The sequence below is a fragment of the Psammomys obesus genome, unplaced genomic scaffold (genome assembly GCF_907164565.1).
Source record: "Psammomys obesus unplaced genomic scaffold, mPsaObe1.curated_primary_1811, whole genome shotgun sequence".
Lineage (NCBI taxonomy): Eukaryota > Metazoa > Chordata > Mammalia > Rodentia > Muridae > Psammomys > Psammomys obesus.
This window is the reverse complement of record NW_026586662.1, coordinates 146,848-166,357: the sequence shown is the minus strand read 5'-3', so window position 1 is coordinate 166,357 and position 19,510 is coordinate 146,848. Positions and strand designations below refer to the sequence as shown.

The 19,510-nt window shown below is 35.7% G+C and overlaps 1 protein-coding gene across 8 annotated transcripts in view; it reads right to left on the bottom strand.

Annotated features, from left to right (window-relative positions):
* Window positions 1–19,510, bottom strand: part of Snx14 (sorting nexin 14) — a 61,176-nt gene that overhangs the window by 25,107 nt on the left and 16,559 nt on the right. For 5 of the 8 annotated variants that reach the window (XM_055602458.1, XM_055602461.1, XM_055602459.1 and 2 more), the window contains exons 6-17: window positions 17,119–17,206; window positions 13,545–13,629; window positions 10,286–10,442; window positions 8,091–8,166; window positions 7,521–7,565; window positions 7,334–7,414; window positions 7,127–7,241; window positions 6,087–6,242; window positions 4,552–4,676; window positions 4,309–4,367; window positions 3,052–3,078; window positions 479–611 (exon numbers count right to left, since the gene is read on the bottom strand). In XM_055602458.1, the coding sequence (XP_055458433.1) occupies window positions 479–611; window positions 3,052–3,078; window positions 4,309–4,367; window positions 4,552–4,676; window positions 6,087–6,242; window positions 7,127–7,241; window positions 7,334–7,414; window positions 7,521–7,565; window positions 8,091–8,166; window positions 10,286–10,442; window positions 13,545–13,629; window positions 17,119–17,206 (1,147 nt within the window). The remainder of the gene's footprint in view (window positions 1–478; window positions 612–3,051; window positions 3,079–4,308; window positions 4,368–4,551; window positions 4,677–6,086; window positions 6,243–7,126; window positions 7,242–7,333; window positions 7,415–7,520; window positions 7,566–8,090; window positions 8,167–10,285; window positions 10,443–13,544; window positions 13,630–17,118; window positions 17,207–19,510) is intronic. The other 3 variants (XM_055602463.1, XM_055602464.1, XM_055602465.1) reach the window with 1 other exon arrangement.

Genomic DNA, 19,510 nt, shown 5'->3' with positions numbered 1-19,510 from the left:
ACATACATACATACATACATACATACATACATACATACATACATACACAAACAAATAAAACCATCAAAATGGCTTAGTAAGTACACTCTTGGAGTATAAAACAAACAAAGAAGTGCACCATGCCAGATGAATGGCACCTAACTTAGTCCTCTGGCCTGTACACACGTGTACACACATGTGCCTACAGACATACATACATACACACGCACACACAAGATAGTGAATTGTTTGACTACTAGAAACACCTGGGCTTATTTTCTTTAGGAAGCAATAACTCGGATCTAAGAAAAAGTTTTAAGGGGACAAAATTACATGAAATTACAAAACCAATGAAAGAATAAATTTTATTATATAAAGGAAATCTGAAGGGAAAAAAAGGATAAGGAAGATAAGTTAGTGTACTCCATACTTAATGCTATATTAACCACGAAACCATATAGTAAACTAAATTTTTTTTCATTGAGGAATTTTCACTTACAAAGTCATCTTCACCTTCAGCCAAACCATAATTGGGCAACATGGCTCCCTCCATCGTGGTACTCTTGAATACTCCTTTAATTTTGCTACCTATTCTGCTGATTCCAAATGATTCTCCTCTTTTTTGTGTGCTTCTAAATATTGAACAAAAATGCATCAGGTACACAGCAAATTATCAGGGTCTACTGTACTATACACAATATTAAAAAATCAAATGAGCTTGGAAATGGTTAAATTAGAGGAAGATTAACAATGTTTACAGCTTTCAGTCACTGATGAAGTCTCAATATCCAGGAGGCAAAATTGTCAGAACATTTAGATTCTTCATATGAATAAATGAGACAAAATTTACTAACAAACATTTGAAATTTAGCTAATGCTAACTTCAAAACATTAACTGAACTAAAATTTTTGAGAGGTAGCCCTCGTGATATATAGTTCTCATTACCAAAAGAATTTTGTCAAAACATACACTTGTATGAATCTGTCAAACAATGTTTTAAAACTACATCCATTCAGATCAGTGGTTCTCATCTTTTTTCTAATGATGCAACCCTTTAATACAGTTCCTCAAATTGTGATGACTCCCAATCATAAAATTATTTCCATCACTTCTTCATATCTGTAACTTTGTTACTGTTATGAACTGAAATATAAATGGTTTTAGAGATAGAGTACTGCCAAAGGGGTTGTAACCCACAGGCTGAGAAGCACTAATTTAGAAGAACTGAATCATTAAAGTGAGAATGCAACATAAAAATATAAAACTGCGATCTTCCCATTACATTTTTCAGGTAAAAGTTAATGAAAAGATAATTCACCTCTATGACAAATGCTAAATGACAAAAGTAAATTCAGTTTTATAATCTTATATTCCAAAGGGAATCAGGCATGAAACAAATGTCGTTAACCTCAAAGTGAAAGAAAGAAAGAAAGAAAGAAAGAAAGAAAGAAAGAAAGAAAGAAAGAAAGAAAGAAAGAAAGAAAGAAAGAAAGAAAAAGAGAAAGAGGGATGGATGGAAGGAGGGAGGGAAAAGTGAAGGAGAGCAGGCAGGCAAGAAGGAAGAAAGGAGGGAAGGAAAGAAAAACGGAAAGAAGGAAGGAAGAAAGAAGCTCGGGGAAAAGTTAGCAGTAATGGAAAAAATAAAAGCAGGCATAGCACCAAGGAAAGAGCCAGCTCTGCCATAAACATTAAATATTAGTTCTACAATTTTTTCAGAAATAAATTTCTAAAAGCAGAAAGAAAAAAAGCTGGGGGAGGAGGTCCTCCCCTATCAGTGGACTTGGAAAGAGGCAGGGAGAAGATGAGGGAGAGTAGGATTGGGAGGGAAAGAGGGAGGGGACTATAGCTGGGATACAAAGTTAATAAACTGTAACTAATATTAAAAAAAAAAATTAAAAAGGCTCAAAAGCAGCAAAAATCTATTAAAACCAAACTATTAGAGTAAATCAAACTATAACTTTTATCTAACTTAAAAATTGTATACTGCCACCACCCAAGACCCAACTATTGCAAAACCTGACCATTTGCTTGTAATAGTTAACTCAATGGAAGCTATTATTCCTATAAGCAAAACATAACTACTGAAATAATTTAACAATTAGAGATATAGAAGAACAAAGATCAAGTTTCAAAGGTACCATGTTTACTGTGACAAGATTATTTCCTACATTGTCTTTGGAACAAAACAAACTTATTTTAAAACTAAAAAACTGTTAGTAAGTAGTAAACAGTACTACAAGCAAACTAGAATATTTTTACCTAAGCAAGCATGCAGTTAAGTGTTTTAAAAAATATTAACAGTTTTAGATATTACAAGCTCTGATAATAGGACTATTTCCAGATAAAAATAAAAATGTTGACAAAATATTAAAATTTCTAGGCCCCAGGCAGGCCAGTTTCTAAGATTTAGAGATTATAAAACAAAATAGCTTTTGAACTATGACTTTTTTTTTTTTTTTTTCAAAAGTCTCATATGTAACTATGCCTAGATCCACAGACACATCATATTTACTTGGGACAAAAAATAAAAAATAAAATTCAAAATTCTTTAAAAATAACTAATTCTAAAAATTACTCAGCAACCCACCTTACCCACAAAGGGAATCAACAACTTTGAAAAAAAAATACTGGTAAATAAATAATAAAAAGAATTTAACAGTATCAGATCATTTTATTTCATAATTACATGTTACTTCAAAACTTTTCAAAGAGCCAGGCAGTGGTGGCACATGCCTTTAATCCCACACTCAGGAGGCAGAGGCAGGAATATCTCTGAATTTGAGGCCAGCATGGTCTACAGAGTGAGTTCCAGGACAGCCGTACAGAGAAACCCTGTCTAGAAAAGCAAAAACAACAACAAAAAACTAAACAAAAACAAAAAATTCAAGAACCAAAGTAGAGATTCATTTTAAAAACTTATCCTAAATAATTTATAATTTATATAAAGGCAGGAATAGCAGAATGCTTCATATTTTTCCTTTGTAGTTGCATCTAAATTGCCTGGGGTAAACTTTCTAAATTAAAACAAACAATATATACTGAAAAAAAAAAATCACATGCTCAAGACTTACCGGAAATCATCCAAACTTAGGCTACCTCTGCAATATCAGATATGTGAAATTATATGAGGAGAGGAGAGAGAGAAAGCCCAGATATTAAATAAGTTTCACTTTAGAATACAAAATCAAATTTTAAAGCTAAAAGTTATACAAGTGGATAGATAGTATTCACCTTTGCAAAAGGAAGAAATTCTTTGAATAACGTGATATAGGGAAGAAAGAACAGTACATGGCTGTTTGCGTGTATGCGATCTAGATTACTAACGTTCTTGAAAACAATATATCAGGAAATAATTCATCATTTTTTCTTCTCAGGCACACCATTTGATACAGCAAAAAATATGTAGAGACTAAGCTAACAGATAGCAGCTCAGATTTTTCAATATGGAATTTATATCAATATTAGATATATTCATACATGTTTCTTAACATATTTTTAGCTTAAGGTAAAATGAGTGGTTTTTTTTCAGGCATGATGTCTCATGTGTTTGCCTATAATCTTAACACTGCTTCAAATTTGAGGCTAGCCTAAACTACACAGTGAGCCCTTGTCTCATACATACAACAAAATATCTAGAGGCTAATGTCAATAGTAATATTGTTTGCCTTGTCGGCATGATGCCCCTAATTCAATCCCAAACAAACAAACAAACAAACAAAAAAGCCACAACTCTTTAACTTGAAGCTAAAAAGTAAACAAAATGTTCCTAAAGAGTTGTGCTTTGAATACACAATAAAGCAGGTCAGAATTGCTATATGCACTACAATTTTACTTTTAAAATTTTACTTTGTTTACAAGTAAACAAAATGTAAACATCTAAAAACTAGACTATTTTATATACTTTAAGTCATTTAACAGCAAATTGTTACGGCTACTCTAAATTTCCTATGAAAGAATGTTAGCAAACTCTTCTACCGATTCTTTCTGGTAAGAGATTCATTAAGTATCAAAGAAGCAGAGTCCTCTCAAGTGTGACAGCTAACATTAAAGTCAAGTAAATATGAAGAAAAACATACTTTAAACTGCTGTATTAGTTCTGCCTGCCTTTTTCTGTATTTTAAAACTAGAAAAAGATGTACTAAAGATATCAGGTGCTCTTAAAAAGGAAAAGAGAGCTTTCCATCCCTGAAGCTGAAGCCTTTAACTTACATTCGTCTAGCAGGTAGATTTCATTCAGGCAACCAGTTGATAAAAACTATCATACTATCAGAGAATGATCAGCAACAGCAAGTCAAAACTGGTACACACCTGGAGTTAAATATACCTACCTGTTGAATTTGGAATTGCGTGTTGGCGATTCTGCACCTCTTAAAAGTTGCCTGAAATACTTCAAAACAACAAATACAAATTAGGATTAGCTAAACCAGTACTTGACAATGAAATTTACTATTTTACCATACTTATTCTTGCTTTATTTTTTTTTTATTTTGCTACTTAAATCATTTTATACAACCCTATTAGAGCCACCCTGAAACATATAAATAAAGTCCTCTGTGGAAAGCCTAACTTACCTCATCACTGTGGCAGAACATAGGGGTAAACACATTCTCCAGGAGGGAAAGAACATGTTCATATGCTTCAAACAGACATCTCATAGTTTGCAGCTTCACAACATCTATGTATGGGCCTTCAGCAACTATTTTTAAAAAATTCAACTCTACAAGTTATTTCTGAATAACAGAAATGTAACGTTCATTTAAATTTCACTATGTGAAAAAAAAAACAGTTGTTTTATAGAACTCCACCACAAGAAATCTTTTTTAAGTAATTTTTCTTTTTTTTTATTAATTTTAATCTTTATTAATTACAATTTATTCACTTTGTATCCCCCCTGTGGTTCCCTCCCTCCTCCCCAATCCCACCCTCCCTCCCCTTCTCCACCTATGCCCCTCCCCCAGTCCACTGATAGGGGCGGTCTTCCTCCCCTTCCTTTTGATCCTAGTCTATCAGGTCTCATCAGGGGTGGTTGTATTGTCTTCCTCTGTGTCCTGATAAGGCTGCTCCCCTCTCAGGGGGAGGTAATAAAAGAGCAAGCCAATCAGTTCATGTCAGAGACAGTCCCTGTTCCCACTACTATGGAACCCACTTGGACACTGAACTGCCATGGGCTACATCTATCTGTGCTGGGGTTCTAGGTTATCTCTATGAATAGTCCTTGGTTGGAGTATCAGTCTCAAAAAAGACCCCTGTGCCCAGATTTTTTGGTTCTGTTGTTCTCCTTGTGGAGCTTCTGTCCTCTCCAGATCTTACTGTTTCCCATTTCTTTCATAGGATTCCCTGCACTCTGCCCTAGAATGAGAAATGAGAATAATTTGCCTCCAGTTCTAACAAGCATCATTTGTATGAGTTGTTTTGTCAAATGGCAGGGTCCCAAGAAGCAGCCAGACTATACTGGAGCTTACTGTCCTCAAACCCTCGATCCTCCTGCTTCCATCTCCAAGTGCTAGGATTACAGACATTCATGCCTGCCTCAGTTATGCATATAGTGAACACTTCTCTTCCGCAAAGCTCTCATCTTGTCAGTAAAATAAATATGTAAAAAACTTTTATTTAGACTAAGAAAGTTAATAAATTCTCTAAGTATTAAAAAAATGCAACTTAATGTCCCACAGCTGTTGGAATAACTGAAGAATACATCAAGTGGTCAAGAGTGCATAATTGCTCCTGCAAAGGACTGGAGTTCAGTTACCAAACCCTTGTTGGGCAGCTTACAAGCATCTGCACTCCACAGGGATCACACACGCGCGCGCGCGCACACACACACACACACACACAACGGAAAGTAAAAAAAGCAATTCTAAAAGTGCCAGCTATGGTGACCTGTGTTTTTAATTCCAGAACTGGTATAGCAGAGGGAGACAAATCTCTGAGTTTGAGGCAAACCTGGTCTATAAAGCAAAGTCCAGGCTAGCCAGGGCTATTCAGTGAGAAGATCATCCCTCAAATAAATAAATGTGTAAATGTATCTTTTTGAAAAAATACATGAAGAAAACTTAGGAAACCAAAAAATATCAAGAATACTCATGTTTGGCCATCTTTGACTTACTTCTCTGAATCTCTTCTACAATGAAGGGATCAAATCTAATTTTGTCAATACTTTCATCCAAGCAGTATGTTTTATAAATCTTCTGCAATTCCTCATGTAGAGATAGCATTTCATCATTTGATAACTCTGGTCTCAAAATTCTATCATTAAATTCCTCTAACAAATCAGAGAAGAATAAGAAAAAAGTTACTTTAATATAAACGCTTCCATGAAATTTTCATATTTTTATTCTAACTAAAAGCAGCAAATACAATCAAATTAATTATTTTAAGCCCTTGAGAGTAGACTACTCAGATGAACAACAAAGTCAGCAAGATTTCTGTCTTAATATAAAATAAATAAATGTATGGATAGCAAGTCAAATTGCTACAACAGAGTAGTAGGCATATGTGTAAATTTTTCTCCAAAGAACATATTGGATTAATTTGTTTCACTCATTTATTTACTTAATCAGTTTACACCCTGATCACAGCCCACTCCCTCCTCTCCTCCAAGGCCCACCCTAACACCCACTCCCCCATCCTCCCTCCCCTTCCATGAGAAGGAGAAGGGCTCCATGGGTACCAAGCCACTCTAACATATCAAGTCACAGCAGGACTAAGTGCATCATCTCCCAGTGGAAATGGACAGGGATATTAGTTTCTTATACCAAATGGTCTTTCAATGTTTTAAAATCTGATGGCTCACTAAAAATGAAAATGCAACTCATAAAGTTTCTCACAAACCCAATGACCTGTGATATTAGTTTGACCTTCCTAACAAATGGTGACAAAGTGGTGCTGATCGGACTGTAAGTGAGATCTTTCACACAGCATCACTATGTTGGATTTTTAGCAAATCTTTTCTGCGACTAGAATTTGACTGCAGTCAATGATAAGATCATGCCTTACCTAGAATGCAATAGATACCTGAGAGAAACTCAGCCACTCTGGAAATACCTAGCAGATGAAATTTAGGCTGGGGGCATCAGATTTGCTCTAAATACCCAAAGCACTAATAAGCACTAAAAAGACACTAGTAGAGCACAAAGGAAGCCTCACCAACAGTCAGACAGAACTGCAGGACATGCACGGCTCCTTCTTGTTTCAGAAAGTTCATAAATCGAAACAAAAGGTCTTGCTGTTCTCTGATTTGCTTCAGTTCTAATTTTAGCACCTTGTCACAGTATAAGAAGAAGAGTAAGTTAAAGATACACAAATGTATTTTAAAACTGTTATCTCAAAAACATTAGTGATGAAAACACTCACAGATGGTTTTTTATTTCTTGGTTCTGCAAATTTCTGCAGAAATGGAACCAAAGGGGAAGCTGGTTCAGTCGCTTTTTCGGGCTTTAAAAGAAACAGAATTATCAGCTCAGTTAAGTTCACGCTGGAGTTGATATATACAGTCAAAATGTAATGCAGTTACAAGTGTTGCAGTATGTTCAATACTCACAGGGCTGTCATCTATGAAGATGATAAGCAAATGATTGACAGTATCCTAATGGAAAGTAATTAACAAAGATCAAAACAATCCCTTGTCATGTTCTGCCAAGAATTCTCAGAACTTTCACATTATCAAGTTCACTAGAAAACAAACAGCACATAAAAATAAACAGCACAGTGACTGGCTAACCACTAGTGTACAGGTATTATACGGGAACGGCCAAAGAACTATAATCAAATGTTCTTAACTGTCTGAACCAAAGACAGAATTGCCAAAGTATCCATCAATGGACAAATAAATAAGCAAAATGTGACATACACATATAATGGATTATTATTGTGAACTGAGAAGGAAAGGAATTCTAAAACATATTATGCAATTGCCAAGAACTCAAAGGGGAATAAGGAATTACTATTTACGGGTGTAGAATTGATAGGATTTTGATTTTGTTAAGACCAACATTTGGAAGGTGATGGTAATAGTCACTCAAATAAGCACATATTTCAAAACATCATACTATACACATAAAATGATTAAATAGTAATTCAAGTATACTTTATTTTAAAAAATTAATCTTACTGGATCAGCTAGAAAATCCAAAGAAGGAAGAAACACAGAACCAGATAGAATCTCTCTTATAAGTAATGTCAGGGATCTGGAAATAGAAATAGTAATTCTGTATTTAGTGACTTATATTAGTTCCTCATTCTCAAGTACCTCTGAACCAACTAAAGACCCTATTAAAATGAAATTATGGGGCTGGACATGGTAGCACACTCCTTTACTCCCAGCACTGGAGAGAAAGAAGCTTTTTGTTGTTGTTCTTTGTTTTGTTGTTGTTGTTTGTTTCTCTGTGTAGCTATGGCTGCCCTGGAACTCGCTCTGTAGACCAGGCTGATCTGGAACTCAGAGATTCGGCTGCCCTTTGTCTCCTGAGTGCTGGGATTAAAGGTGTGCACCACCACGGCCCTGCTTAGGCAGAGGCAATTTTATATCTCTATGATTTCAAGGCCAGCCTGGTCTACATAGCAAGTTCTGTGCCAGCTACAGCACTATATTGTGAAACCCTGTCTCAAAAAAAAGAAAAAAAAAAGTAAATAAAGAGAGACAGAGAACATAAAATTGTGGGGCTGGGAATACAGTTCAGTAAAAGAGGGCTTGTCTTAGAGTATCCCAATAGCCTCCCCTCTACCCATCCACCTACCCATCCAAAAAAAAAAAAAAAAAAAAAAATCAATCAGATTAAAGTTCATTAGGACATGAATGGGCTATGAGATTCTGCATTTTCAATGAATGCCTAGGTGATGCTTCTGCTGCAGCATCACAAACTTGGACTTGTATTCTTTATTTGCTAAAGTGACTATTGTTTAAAATAAATGAGTACTTTTTTACAAGAGGAACTAGGGAAACAGAATACTGTTCCTTTTAGAATCTCTTATATATTTATAAGTTAATGTTTACAGGCTGGAGATGAAGTAGAGAATCTGACTAGCATGTACAAACAAGGCCCTGTGTATGACCTCCAACAACATGTATCAAAAAATTGTTTATGAGAAGTATGTCAATAGTATGTTCCCTGAGACTGAGAATATTTTAATTAATAACACAAATTATACTAAAGATTTCTTCACAATAGAGAAGCTTGGTATATTGCCCAGGATGGATTTTCAAATTTTCACTCCTCTCCTCCTCCTTCAGGAACCTACATACCTGAGATGACAGGAGCACATCCAGCTAAGACTGTTTACTAATTTTATTATTTTAGTATAATAATTTTTAGTAAAATAATTTTATTACTTTAGCTTCAGAATACTAAAATACTTCTACCAACATGTACTTATATACCATCTAATGAATAAATATTTTCAAGTATATCACTGAGCTGGACATGGTGGTACATACCTACAATACTAACACTGGGAGGCAAAGCAGGTAGAGAACACTACATAATGTGGTCCTGTCTCAATGAGCTGGAAGGAACAGAAAAGGGATAGAGTAGAGTAGATGGAAAGGAAAAGAGGAAAGACTAAGCCACAACTTTTCCCTCTAACAACTATCAGGGTAAGGGCAGTAAGGTAACTTATGGGGCAAAATCTAAGTATACTTCTACTAGAAGAAGGGAGAATGGAGGAAAGGACCCCTAATTATTCTTTATAGCTGTACAGCTTAAAGCTCAAACTTATCTTAAAGTCTGCTCAAACTGTTTCTGCCTGTACAATCATAGTATGAATGTCTTTAAAAAGAAACATCAATAAAGCAGAAATATTTCATATAAAATTAACTTTACTCATATTTATCTTTGATTTCTTTTTTTTAAGATTTATTTATTATGTATATAGTGTCCTGCCTGCATGTATGCATGCAGGCCAAAAGAGGTCACCAGATCTCATTACAGATGGTTATGAGCCACCATGTGGTTGCTGGGAATTGAACTCAGAATCTTTGGAAGAGCAGCCAGTGCTCTTAACCTCTGAGCCATCTCTCCAGCTTATCTTTGACTTCTAAAATCAGTTTTTAATAACAAACTCTAAAGCCACACAACACACTTCAAATAGTCGGCACATAAATTGGCATTTTAAAATATGGTCAATTATTGCAAGCAAAAAAAAAGACTATTCATACCATAAATTCATACCAAGTTTTAGTGAAGTCATATTATAATAAAACAGTGATATATATATATCACATATGCTACATGTAAAAATTCATTATATATAAATATATATTGTATGCATATACAAATATTACTATGATAGTTTTTAACGCATTCATACCTGCAGTCTGTTGCTTTAGGAGGCAAAATATAAGGAAAAAGTAACTCAGTAAGTTTCCTTAAATACTGTAATTCATCTCTTCGACTTCTCAAAGCCACATGTAGCTCTGGACCATATTCTTCTAATGCAGCTTGTTGTAAATACTCCGTGTTTTTTACTGTAAACAACAATAAAAACTATTGAATTAGTTAGGACATATTAAATTACTTCATTGTCATTTCCATACAGAACATCGAACCTCATTCCTCTCCTGGGCCCTGCTTTCTGAATAGAAAAAAAAACTTTTCAGTAGGACATGAAGGAAGACTTTCTCCTTTGCTATGGTTTGAATTAATTAATTGGTTTGAATTTAATTGTGGTGGTTTGAACAGGAATGCTCTCACAGGCTCATAAATTTTAATCTTGATCATTAGACAGTGGCAATACTTGACAAGGATTAGAAAGTGTGGCCTTGTTGGGGTAAGTGTGCTTGTTAGAAGTGTGTCACCCGGGAGGGAGTTTGGCGTTTCAAAAGATCAATCCAGGCCCAGTGTCTTTTTCTCTTTGTGCTGCCTGCAGATCTAGATGTAGAACTCTCAGGTGGCCTCTCCAGTACCATGTCTGCCTGCATGCCACCATGCTTCCCACCATGACATAATAGACCAAATCTCCAAAACTGTAAGTCAACACCAATTAAATGTTTTTCTTTGTAAGAGTTGCCATGGTCATGGTGTCTCTATATGGCAACAGAACATCGGCTAAGACACTTTGTAATAAATTCACTTTCTGAGTTTCATTCCCTAAGCAAATAAGAATTTAAACTCATGACTTCTACATTATATACTAACAAATTACTTAAGTGGGAGTAAAAACTATAAAAATGTGTCCTAGTATACAAGAGTTACTTTTTGCTGTTTTTCTGTTATCAATATCATCCAGATAGCCACTAATAGTATAGGAGAAGGTGGCTTCTTCAGGTGCATTTTTAGCCAGATCACAAGATACAAGATGTATAACGGAATAACCAAAAGTAACCATTGAAAAGACAGAAGAGATGGGGCTGGAGAGATGTCTCAATGGTTAAGGACACTGACTGCTCTTCCAGAGGACTTGGGTTCAAATCCCATCACCCACATGGCAGCTCACAACTGTCTGTAACTTTCAGATCTGACATTCTCACATAGATATACATGTAGGCAAAACACCAATGTACATAAAATAAAGGTAAATCATTTTTTAAAAAGACACAGGAAAGCTTTAATTATGTCTTGCTTATAAAGAAACTAGCCTGATGAGATCTAATAATCAGGCTAGGGTCAGATGGAAAGGGAGGAGGACCTCCCCTATCAGTGGACTGGGGGAGAGGTAGGAGAGGAGAAGAAGGAGGGAGAAAGATTGGGAATGGATAAGGGAGGGGCCTACAGCTGGGATACAAAGTGAATAAACTGTAATAAATTTTTAAAAATTAAAAAAAAAAAAAAGAAGAGAAACCAGCCTGAAATAGATGTGTGACTCCAGCTATGTGACACTATGGAAAAGTCAAGCCTATTAACACTTTTTCCTACCTTTCCTCTGACAGTAAAGTATTCTTTACAAAACAAAGAATGCTACAAAGATGCTACTTCTTCTGTATTTTTGTCAGTGATAAGACATGGACTTTAATGTACTGTTTAGTTAGGCATGGTGAGGCATACTTGTACTCCCTGTGTATGGGAGGTAAAGGCAAGAGAATCAGAAATTAACAGTGTTGGCTACATAGTAAGTTCAAAGCCAGGCTGAGCTACAGGTTAACCCTGTCTCAAAATAAACCAACCAAATAAATAAATCAAGTATTAAGTTACACAGAGGTAAAGTCTTTTAAGCTCATTCATTTTAAGAATGTTTTAAAGATAAAATTTTTTTACTTATGTGCCTGGTGCCCAAAGAGGCCAGAGAAGACACTGGATACTTTGGGATTGAAATTACAGATGGTCATGAGGCACTCTGTGGGTGCTTGGGCTCAAACCTGATTCCTCCGGAAGAGCAGCCAGTGTTCTTAACACTGAGCCATGTCTCCTGGTAAAATTCGTTTTATAAAATAGTCATCTTTATTATTTTTTAATTACATGTACATGTATATGTTTGTGTGTGGATATGTTCACATAAATATAGGTGCCTGTAGAGTCCAGAAGAGGACCTTGGAGTTCCTGGAGCTAGATTACAGGTGGTAAGCCATCTGACATGGGTACTGAAAACTTAACTTGGGTCCTCTACAAGAGCAGTATATGCTTTTAATTACTGAGCCTCTTCCCCAGCCCAGGGGTAAAATTCTCTTTGTTGCTGTTGTTTTGAGACAATGTCTCACTATGTAGTCTTGGCTGCTTATGTAGAGCAGATTGCTCTCAAACAGCAATCTCCCTGCCTCTACTTTCTGAGTGCTAGAATTAAAATATGAACTACCAGACCCAGCTCCCAAGGGTAAAATTCTTATCTGATATAAGAATACAGAAAAATTTTAAATGCTAAACCAATAGTTTTATTTAAATTTAATCTCAAATCTACTTATAGCACAATTTCCCAATGCCACTAGTTAAGATTGAGATTACGAGAGATGGAAAAATGGCTTCATGCTCAAATAAAGTCACACTTGAAGCTGTTTCTCCATTGCAGCATCACACAGAGCTTTCATTTACAGGAAAATTTTAGACTATGAAATACAAATAATGCAAAAAAAAAAAAAAAGATAGAAACACAGTATCTGTTTCTGTACAGTCACCTATGCAGAATGGTATTCTGCAAAATGCATTTTAGAAAACACTGATGAACAACACCAAACACAGAAAAATCTTGGTCTCACACAGAAGCAAGTACAAGCAACAAAACTGTGAAAGGGAATATTTTTAGCTTGAATTTAGAACATGAAAAGTCCTTAATCAAGATTTTCTTCATTCAGTCAGAAAACACTTAATTAACACATGCTTGGTGTAAATCATGTCAGCAAAAGGCCTACAGTCACTTTAAAAGGGAAAGCAGGGAATTAACAGAATCGCTGTGACAGGGAGAGACAAACATGATACACAGTAGAGATATGTAGGATGAACTAGAATAGTCTGAAACTGCAAAAATCAAAGAAACAGGAAAGAGACATGAGCAATAGGAGCAGACCATCACTCAAAGAAAAACTTTTAAGCTGTTCTCAAATCTTCTATGAATAGCATTAGTGTGTGAGCATGCACATATTTTTAAATGAAAGTTGAAGTACAGACAAAATCACTCCAACTACCATAAAAACTTGTATTACCTTTCTGTCTTGCTTTAACAATCACTTCTATATGTTTCATTGCTGCTTTTAATAGTTTCTTGGTTATAATAGATGGAATATCCACCTAGAAAAATGAACAAAAATAAGACTTAAAAAATTAGTAAGTTGGAATAGCAAGAACAGTTTATTTACAATACTAGAATGAAGCTGAAAAGGACTATAGTTAAGAGAAGTAGAGTATAATTGGTAAGTATAATTAATAACAGATTGTACATTCAAAACTACTCTCACCACGGGGGGTGGGGAGGAGGGAAGACAATTATCTGAGATCATGGACATGTTAACTAGCCTGTCTTATTCCACACTGTATTGACATACTTTAGCATCATTTGTATCACAAAAGATACATAACTTTAAATAGTCTACTTAAAATAAAAATTTAAGCACTAGAAAGCACAAGCTTTGAGTGGACAAGAAGAACTTGCAAACCAGTCACAAAGCACCATTCAGTCATCCAAGGCTCAATAAGCAGAAACAGTGATAAAGAGGGTGTGCTGGCACAAGCAAGTTATCTCAAAAGGGAGACGCTAAGATCTACAAGTCTAAGGCCAGCTTGGAACACTTAGGAAGAACCTGTCTCAAAAAAAAAAAAAAAAAAAAAAAAAAGTATGAATAACTAAAGAGAGTGAGAAAAACTAGTCCTGGCAAGGAAGTGAAATGGGCAGGTTCACACAAAGGCAGAGCCATGCACGGCTGCAGCCACTGTGGAAAACAATGTGACAGCTCCTAGAAGAATGAAACAAAGAGCTACTACCTCACCAAGCAATTATACTATTAGATACAGACTCATGATTAATGAAAATATAACTAACAAAATATAATATATATCTAGATGAGACTTAGGTTAGAAATAATCCAGTGCTCATCAACTGAAAATGATGAATTATGGTACATTCAGCCATCAAAAGTAAACTGCAGTTATATGCTACAATTTGACAATATTAATGAGCCTAGAAAACATTATGCTAAGAGAATGAAATGCCACAAAAGGCCATGTATTAAATGATTCCAGTTATATCAAATATTCAGAGACATAGAGACAGGGAGCATAATGACTGTTGGCTAGGTGAGCAGATGGGGGATTACAGCGAACAGGTACAAGATCTTTTCAGGTAACAAAAATATTCTGACATTGATTGTAAGACTGATATACACAGAGCTCTGAAAATGCTATGAAAAGCACTGAATTCTATACTTAAAATGGATGAATTATACACAGTACATATCAATAAAAGTGTTATGAAAAAAAGAGTAAACTGGCTAGTGCACATCTGTAATTAAAGCACTGCAGAGACTGAGGCATAGGAACTGCACATTTGAGGCTACCCTGGGCTATAAAAGACCACATTCCAAAACAAGGTAAGAACAGGAACATATATGTATGTGCTTATGTATGTAAACATTATACTCCAAGCATGGAGTACTACTGTTGAAGAATCCACCAGGCTACTTCAAAGCCTAACACATTAGTTCTACTAAATAATGAGTACTAATTAATTCATGTGAACAATGATTTATTTAAAGTTGTTATTTAAATGAGGTATCATCAACCATCTGATCTCTCTCTCTCCCTCTTTTCCTCCCTCTTTCCGTGTGTGTGTGTGTGTGTGTGTGTGTGTGTGTGTGTGTGTGTGTGTTTGTACGTACCTACATGTAGACACAGAGCTTGACATTGGGTGTCTTCCTCTACTACTCTTGACCTAATTTTTGAAACAGGATCTCTCACTGAACCTAGTGCTCACCATTTTTGGCTAGGCTGGCTGCCTAGCAAACCCCAGGGACCTTCTGTCTCCACCGCCTAGCACTGGCCTTACAGGCATATGCTGCATCAACCAGCTTTTACCTGGGTGCTGGACATTTGAATTCAGGTCCTAGTTCTCACACAGCAAAAATTTTACTTCTGAGCCACCTCCTCAGCCCAACCATATTGTTTTTTTGGTTTTTTCTTAAGATATATTATGTATACAATGTTCTGCCTGCACATAGGCCTACACAACAGAAGAGGGCACCAAATCGCATTATAGATGATTGTGACCCATCATGTGGTTTCTAGAGCTGAACTGGACCTTTGGAAGAGCAGCGAGTATTCTTAACAGCTGAACCATCTCTCCTACCCTATAATGTTTTTCTTAATGAACAGTTTACTACACTAAATGACTGGGGGTAGGGCTCAATGGCAACGGACTTGGCTAGCATGTGCAAGGCCTGTGTTCAATCTCTAGTACTGACAAAAAAATGGTTTGTTTGTTTTTTAATTATCAAACATTCCTCAAGTAAACATCAATTTGTGCATGTCTGGAGTTCAACTGTAACTCATTTCTTCTTTTAAAGACTTCACCTGTTACCCAGAATATACAAACAACAAACAGGTGATTTTCAAAAATATTCTGTTCAACATTCATCATTTTTACTATTCTAAACTTTTTTCTGAATTCAATATTAACTTATTTATTTTGAGAATTTCATGCATATATACATACAGTATATCTCTCCCTCCTCCAACTCCTCCTGTGTGACCCCAACTACACCTTCAAATCTATGACCTTCTTCTGTATTTATTTGTGTGAGCCTGTGTGTACGTGCATGTACATGCGTGTGTACACACACACACACACATATATACACACACAACCTATGGAGTACAATTAGTGTTGCCTCTTATTTGCATGTGTTTAGGGATGATTCTTTAGGATTGGTTTCTAGACCCTGAAAAAAAATAAAAGTAAGAAGAATGAAGAAAGAAAAAGGAGGGAGGAGGAGGAGGAGGAAGGAGAAAGAGGAAGAGGAGGAGGAGGAGGAGACTGGCTCTCCCTCCCTCTACAGTCACTGACTGCATAAAGCTCTACACCTAAGGGTGGGAACATTGTGAAATATTCCTCTTGCCATGTTGGCATGTTAGTTGAAAGGCACACCAATTTTAATTTTCACCTGCTTTGTCTATTTCCTCAAATCTGAGTTAGTGGATATTAACCTTGTTTTATCTTTCCAATTTGATAGGCAATGGAACCTGTGACAAAATAGTGCCTCACTGCAACTTCTATTTGATCATACAACAACACATTTTTCAATTGTTCACTGGCCATTTTACATTTTTCTTTTGTGAATTCACTGAATTGAATCGATATAGAAACATGTTTAACCTTTATTTTGTTAATTAATAGCATATATTTACATTCTAATTTATTGTTTATATGTTTAATCCTATTGAATTGACAAAACAGTAAAGAAGTGTCTGTAGCTAACAAATGACACATACATGTAAAACCAAAACAAAGTATTTTAGTAGATAATAATCACTGCAAATTACAAAAATTCATTTAAATACATAACATTATTTTCTATAGTTGTCTTTTCATTTCAAATTCCACAAATCAAAAAAAACAAGTAGTAAAGAAAGCAAAGTTGATCAATGGGCCGATAGTGATTCATTAACTTTTAATCTAAAAAATGAAAAATGAAGAACAAATACACATACTATAGGATAAAAAACAAAATTGTCATAATGATAACATTCCAAATTTCTCAGCATAAATATATGTATAAATATAGATACCTTGTGAATTCTTCGAACTAAGACGGATGCAAAAAACCGTAGGGTGATCCTGAGTTCATCAACAAAGGACTCATCATCTGTCACATCCCTTCAATTAAGGAAAAAAAAAAAACAAACATTCAGAAGCTCTGAGAAAATTCAGCTTCCACTCAGTGAAACCAAGAAAAGACTTTTCCTTTAAAAAAAAAAAAAAAAAGTTTTGCTATTTATTTCTCTTTACTTACAAATAATGTGTTGTGTTGCAGAACAGAGAAAATGGATAAAATTTCTCATGATTTTTAGCTCCAAATCATAATCACTATTAACTATTTCCTTGTATTTACATACATAAGAGCCCTTTTCAAAGAAACTAAGATCATTTTCTAAGCATCATCAAATAAATCTCAAAGAAACAAGACAGGCAGCAATAGAGAATTAAGGCACAAAATTTAAGAGGATCCAGGCAGTCCTGATGAGATTTAACAAGCTACGGGCAGATGCCAATGGTGGAGAACTCTCCCTTTCAGTGGACTAGGGGAAGGAGATGAGGGGAAGAGGAAGGGAAGGTAGAGCTGAAGGGAGTTGAGGGAGGATATACAATGAATAAATTATGGAAAAACATCAAATTAAAATTTTTAAAAAAGAAAAAAGATACAAAATTTTCAAGTTAGTTAAAATGTTTACAAAGTAGTACAATTCTCAAAGGAGAGGAGGCACTCTCAAAAAAAGAATAAACTGAAAATTCACTTTTAGAGAAAGACTCTACTACTGAGCTCCATCCCCAACCTGCAAACATTTTTAAACTGAAAATCTGACAAACCTCACAGGAGGAGGCACTTCTTTTTTTTTTTAAGCCAGGGTCTCTCTACTTAAGCCTACTGACGTGGAACTCACTATGTAGACCAGGCTTGCCTCAGACTCACAGAGAGCTGCCTGCCTCTGCCTCCAGAGTACTAAGATTAAAGTCATGCACCACTTCACCCAGCTGGCCCTCCTGAAATCTTAATGTCGCTACAAGAAGTAACGAATTTTCTTCATCAAAAGCAAGAAAGCCAGGTGTGAACAATGGCTACATCCCTCCGAAACTTGAAGATGGAGCTGTTCCATCTTGGACAAATGTGTCAACCATGCCTCCTACTGCCAGCTCAGGGGAGGAGCTATTACAGCGTCAGAAGCTGCCAAGAAGAAAATACGTACTTTACAAATACAACCAGACTTTATGTCTGGGAAAAAAAAAAAAAAAATCAATGAAAGGAGATATCTTCCTTAAAAAAAGATTCATTTTACAAAAGGTGTAACAGCAGCTTTGTGTAAATTACAAACATTCCACATTTAAGACATAATCAAATGGAAATACAATATTGTAGAGCTGATGAGGCCACGCAATGGGGGAGAGCACCTCTGGAGCCTGCATGGTGGGTGGGAAGAGAGAGCCAACTCTAGCAGGTTGCCCTCTGTCCTCTAGACACACTGTGTCTGGTACATACACCAATAAGTAAATGTAAAAAAGAAAATTACACGTTTTCAGAAAAATATAGCACATAAACTGTTGTATTAAATTAGTCTTAACACACCGTGGATGAACTCAAATACTAGGATGCTTTTAATTAGAAAATATAAAACATAACTGAATCGATACAAAAGTGGGGCACATCATTATTTATTATACTGTCAGATTTACATGTTCAAATGTAATAAATACATGATTCTTAAAGAAACATTTATCAAATGACATATTTGGGTACCTCACTCTAAATTAGAATCTCATTTTTCCTTTTATACAGCTAGAGTGTTTTCTATGTCTTCTAAGAAACAGCACCCATGTACCCTATACGCACTAAAAACTGTTTCTTGGGGGAAAATCTATTGAAATGATCTTTCAGTCTGTGTGTATGTGTGTACCTGTTTATGTGTGCAATTATGTGTTCACACATGCACACAGAGACCAGAGGTCAACCCTGGTCATTTCTCAGGTACCATCCACCTTGCTTTTTGAGACAGGGTCTCTCACTAGGACCTAGTACTCACCAAACCTAAACTAACAACCAAGCCCTAGTGATCCCCAGGGATCGTCTGGTCTCTGCCTGCTCAGCACTGGAATGATAAGCACGTATAAACTACACCCAGCGGGAACTAAACTAGGGTTCCCATACTTGCATGGCAAGTACTTCACCAGCTAAGTTACTTCACCAGCCCCTGTGAAAATTGTGTAGGAAAATGTTGTTGTTTGTTGGAGAGAGGATTTCCTTATAGAGGTCAGGTTAGCCTAGAAGTCATGATTCTTCCTCTGCCTTTCAAGTGCAGTGATTAAAGGCTTACTTCACTATATCTAGCTTACCAATGAGTCATAATTGAAACCAATTAAATCTTTCAGGTAATACTGGGTCTTCTCTGAGAATCTCTTTGTTAGTCA